The sequence below is a fragment of the Lactuca sativa genome, chromosome 8 (assembly GCF_002870075.4).
Source record: "Lactuca sativa cultivar Salinas chromosome 8, Lsat_Salinas_v11, whole genome shotgun sequence".
Taxonomy (NCBI): domain Eukaryota; kingdom Viridiplantae; phylum Streptophyta; class Magnoliopsida; order Asterales; family Asteraceae; genus Lactuca; species Lactuca sativa.
In genome coordinates this window covers 254,977,609-254,982,613 of record NC_056630.2, presented here as the reverse complement: position 1 = coordinate 254,982,613, position 5,005 = coordinate 254,977,609, and the positions used below count along the sequence as shown (strand labels likewise).

The 5,005-nt window shown below is 39.4% G+C and overlaps 1 protein-coding gene across 1 annotated transcript; it reads left to right on the top strand.

Moving 5' to 3' along the window:
- Positions 1–4,225: 4,225 nt before the first annotated feature.
- On the top strand, positions 4,226–4,777 carry LOC111890417 (non-specific lipid-transfer protein 2). Its single transcript, XM_023886537.3, has one exon. The coding sequence runs from the start codon at positions 4,289–4,291 to the stop codon at positions 4,574–4,576; it is 288 nt and encodes a 95-aa protein (XP_023742305.1). The 5' UTR covers positions 4,226–4,288; the 3' UTR covers positions 4,577–4,777.
- Positions 4,778–5,005: the final 228 nt, after the last annotated feature.

Sequence of the window (5,005 nt, the reverse complement as noted above, 5' to 3'; positions counted from 1 at the left end):
GCGAGTAGCATCCGGAGTTATTTGTAGAGCGAGACTTCGAGGGCGAATTCTAGTTCTAGTGGGGGAGAATTGTGACAGCCTGGATTTCCAGGTATTATTCATTCTTATAATTGTGGTGATTGTGAGGAGACTCGGCGAGTTGGAGCTCAAACTCGCCGAGTATGATCGCGGCTATGGGCACGGGTTCGCGTCTGGACTCGGCGAGTCCAAAAGTGGACTCGGCGAGTCCACGCTGTTTAATGAAAACCTAATTCCCCAGGGTTTGGAGCCTATTTAAGGGGACTTATAGCCTCCCGTTGCGGCTACCAGTCCCTTGAGAGAACCCTAAGAGAGCTAAATCGTTTTGGGAGAGAGGAAGTCACTTTTGGGCCTTTGTATTCATTGTTTAGCAAGAAGAAGGTGGCAAGAGCAAGGAGGAGGTGAGATTCCAGCAGATCCAGAGTCCAGAGGCTTCATTTTGAGGTAATAGTTCGAACCTCCTTCAGTTTTAGGGTTGATCTTTAGAGTTAGGGTTTTCTAACCCCTTTGGAGAGTGATTATGTGAAGCAAATGGTCCCTCTTCGAGTTTGTGCCTTGGATCTGGACTCAAAGAGGTCCAGAGACCCTAACCCTTGGAGCTTTTTGGGTTATTATGGAGTTATTGGACCTAGGTTGTCATTTTTGGGACCAAATCTCCTTTTGATGCCTTGTGGGGGTTATACAAGCATGAAGTTTCGAACTTTACGTGACATTCATGCTTGGAAAGGCCAGATCTATGGTTTGGGGAAGCAGATCTAACCTCAGAAGGTCAATAGAGTTTGTGCATGGCATGAACTCGCCATGTTGTTCTTGAGACTCGGCGAGTAGGGTTGGGGTTTCACGTAAATTGTTCAGCAAGTAGACTCGTCGGGTTGGGGGATGACCCAGTAAGTCACGGAGAGTCAATAGGGGGGTTGAGTCAAGCCGGAACTCGCCTAGTTGTTCTTGAGACTCGGCGAGTTGAGTCGTGGTGGCCCCGCGATTCATGCCAGGTGGAACTCGTCGAGTTTGGGAAGTACTCGACGTGTCGAGAGAGGATCCGAGGGAGTCAGTGAAAGCGTATAGACTCGCCGAGTCGCTCTAGTGCACTCGCCGAGTCCGGTCAAAGTTGACCGTTGACCATTGACTAGAGTTGACCAGTGTTGACTTGATAGGGTTAGTCAACCTTAGTTGTGAAAGTGTTAATTAGAGATATATTGTGTTATAGGAGGATTATAGCTCGGGGGATCGAGCGCGAATGATTTCCGGGATTTGCGAGTTATCGAGATACGTGAGGTGAGTCTTCTCACTATACTTTACCTTGAGTAGGTAATCAGAGTTATGTGATAGAGTATTTGTATGCTATATGTATGTTATGTGTTGTACTGCATTATTTCTATGTGATTTATGTTGTGCATGCCTATAGAGTTGGAACCGGAAGGTTCACAGAGTTAGAACCAGAGGGTTCACAGAGTAGGGTCTACGGACCCACAGAGTTATAGCCTCGAATGGCTAATATGTGCTGTGTATGGTATTTTGAGGAACTCACTAAGCTTGTGCTTACAGTGTTTGGTGTTATTTGTTTCAGGTACTAGTGATGACCGTGGGAAGGCGCCGGCTTGATCAGTACACACACATGGGATTTTTATGTTATGAGATCTTGGGATTTTTATATGGCATGGATTGAGTTTGAAACACTGATGTTTTTATGAATATTAAACGAATTATGTTTTTATAAAATGCGAAAAATTGTTTTGAAATTTACGGTGTTACATTTTGTATGCTAGTTAGGATAATTCTTTGGAAAATCAAATTGCATGTATAATTAGAGAAAACATAGATCCAAAGTATTTAAGGTTGTATGTGCACCTTAAGGTTGCTAGAGTGCTCAAAACCCAACATTTTTTTCCCAGTGGGTGTTGGAGTAACCTAGAGTGTATTGGAAGAGAATATGTGCTTAGGATAAGACCCATATGGGATTGGGCCCACTTTTGAAAATTAGGCCATTGGTGGGCCTTTATGGATCTCATAGTGTTGGGCCTTAGTTATGAATCTTGTTGGGCAAGGGGTAAAATGGTTAATTTACCCCCAAGTATGGATTATGGATCATGCTTTGGGACCCAATTGCTAATTGGGTGACATTTTGGTATTTATAGCTCGAGGAGTTGTCAGGACAACAACTAAGGATTTCTTGCAGGGAGCTTCAGCATTCGAGGTGAGTTGCCTTCCCGGTATAAGTAGGTGGAAGGCACCAATGTCGGCCCACTAGTAGTTGTTTACAGTAGATATGATTGTCTTTGTGATAATTGTCTGATATGCCATTATCTGTTGAGATTTATGTGCTTGTACGCTATGTTATTACATGGTAGTGGTAAGAGTGAAATAGTCCCCGTAACCGGTCGAAATGACCGAAGGGGTAGGCCAGCACCCAGATATGCTAGGCAATATATGATTTATGTGTTTATATGCTAGGATATTATGTGGTAGTGGTAGGGGTGAAATAGTCCCCGTAACCAGTTGAAAGAGACTGAAAGGGTAGGCCATCACCCAGACATGCTAGGCGGTTACCGGTTGGAAGAGACCGAAGAGGTAGGCCAGCACCCTGATATGCTAGGCGGTTATCGGTTGAAAGAGACCGAAGGGGTAGGCCAGCACCAGGATATGCTAGGCAATATGTATTGTATGGTATGTGGTATGATGGGGGAACTCACTAAGCTTCGTGTTTACGGTTTTCATTTTTGGTTTCCAGTACTTCTTTTTCGAAAAAAAAGGAGTCAGCATGATCGCAACGCATCACACTATGATTTTCCATTCATGAGATCTTTGGGAGTTCTACTCTGATGATTGTTTTCTTATGGCATGTTTTGGTTATCGGGATATTGGTTTTTGATTGTGATATGGGATGGCACTATTGATGTTTTCACACTATCGTTTTTATGAATTACTTAATTAAAAAGAAAATTTTCAGTCATAAATTTTGGGATGTTACACTTTCAATAATGATTATGGAAACGATATAAAATTTCGAATTCTTTGATTCTTTAAAATTAAGTGAGGATATCCTGACTCCTGTAATCTTGTAGGTACGTTTCATATAATAGATGTGAATTGAAAAATATACGAAAGGTGTCAGTTAAGAATGTGATTTAAATTAGGAAAAAACGAAATTTACTTTTAAAAATTATGATGAGGTTTAAATGAGTTGAACAGATTCATTTTATAAATGATATTAACATTAAATCAGTTAGTCAAGTTTTCAAATTTAATCAATATAATTTAACTTTATTTTATTTTAGGATGACATCATCACAATGATCTAAGGATCGAAATTAATCAAGGAAACATAATGAATGACCCTAATTATTGAAAATGATGTCATCAAGTTTCTCTTTTAATATATATAGAGAAAAGATGGATGATTGGGCTTCTTTTGTGTTTTATTGTAACTAAACAGTAAATTAGAAATTATTGGTTTTTGTATAATGGTGCGGGTTTTTGTTTAATAGTACGTTTTTGTTTATTAGTGGTAATTTTGTTTAATAATTTGTTACTTTTAATTGTGCGAGTTCTATTTTCTGGTGCGATAATTTAGTAAAACGGTTCTATTTGTTGGTGTTATACTTTAATATGACAGTTTTGTATTTTTTGGTGCTATTGTATAATAAAGCGGTTCTTAGCTTTTGGTGCGCTTTGTATATTTTACCCGGATATTTTATGAGGCGGTTTGCAACGTTTTCTAATGGAGTTGTTAAACCATATCAACAAATAATGTTATTTTATGATGTGATATTTGTTGGTGTAGTTACCCGCATCAATAAATAATGATAAACACGTTATTAAACCTCTTTGTACCAGTGTCAACAAACTTGGAACTTAATTTCTACACCATTAATTAATAAACTTCTAATATATAAAATGTTAGAAGTTTGTTATGTTAATTGAACATGGAAAATTGACGAGATTAGGTAGAGTTTCAAAGACTAATGTCACCGTCCAATTAAGACATTTTGGCAACGTTGTGTGGAAAATTAATTGGCGACGGCTATCTAGTCGTACTGCCCAAGTGTTGAAAATAACCAACCATTCGTTAGCTGCATTAATTACTAGTCAAATACACCGAAATTGTTATACGTAAACATTTTCTACCGACGGATGCATTTATACCCACTTCTTCAGGGCGACGTTGGTGGGGTATGCCTCTTCTATAAATTAACGCAATAGATGCCGCTAGACAATTCATATCCTCCATACCCATCCTTCTTTCTTTGCACTCTTCTCTAGATATTTAGAAATGAGGACAGCAGCATGCACGACAGTTATTGCAGTAGTAATTCTGGTGTTGAGCTTGACCGGATCCCAGATGGCAACGGCGGCCACATGCTCAGTGACGGAGCTGTCTCCATGTTTGCCGGCGTTCACATCATCAGCTACACCAACTGCACAGTGCTGCGCGAAGCTGAAAGAGCAGAAACCATGTCTGTGTGGGTACATCAGGAACCCAAGCTTGAGATCCTATGTTACGTCTCCTAATGCCAGGAAAGTTGCCAGCACTTGTGGGGTTCCCATTCCCCAGTGCTAAGATATCATGAAAATAACAGACCTCCCAGTTGCTAATTAGTACAATAGTATTCCCAATTAAGTTTGTATTGCTCTGTGTCTCAAGATGCTTGAGCTGCGAAGAGAGCAAGCTGCGTGTGTGTCCAATAGTTTAGGGATGGTCTTCTATTCAGTTGTCACTGGTTCTATACTTATTATAATAAAATGTGGCATTTGCAATGAACTTAGAATTATTGTTTGAATTTGGATTTTGTTTTGTCAAAAGAAGAATACTGCCAATGAAATAATAATATATGATAAAAAGAAATTTTAACGAATGTATTCATTATCAATGGTTTTAGTATTAAATCAAACTAAAGATAATATAATTCAAGCAAGTCATATTCCTTAAAGCATCTTTCAATGACCCTCCAATAAAAGAGCGTCATAACATTGTCATATCATCTCAAAT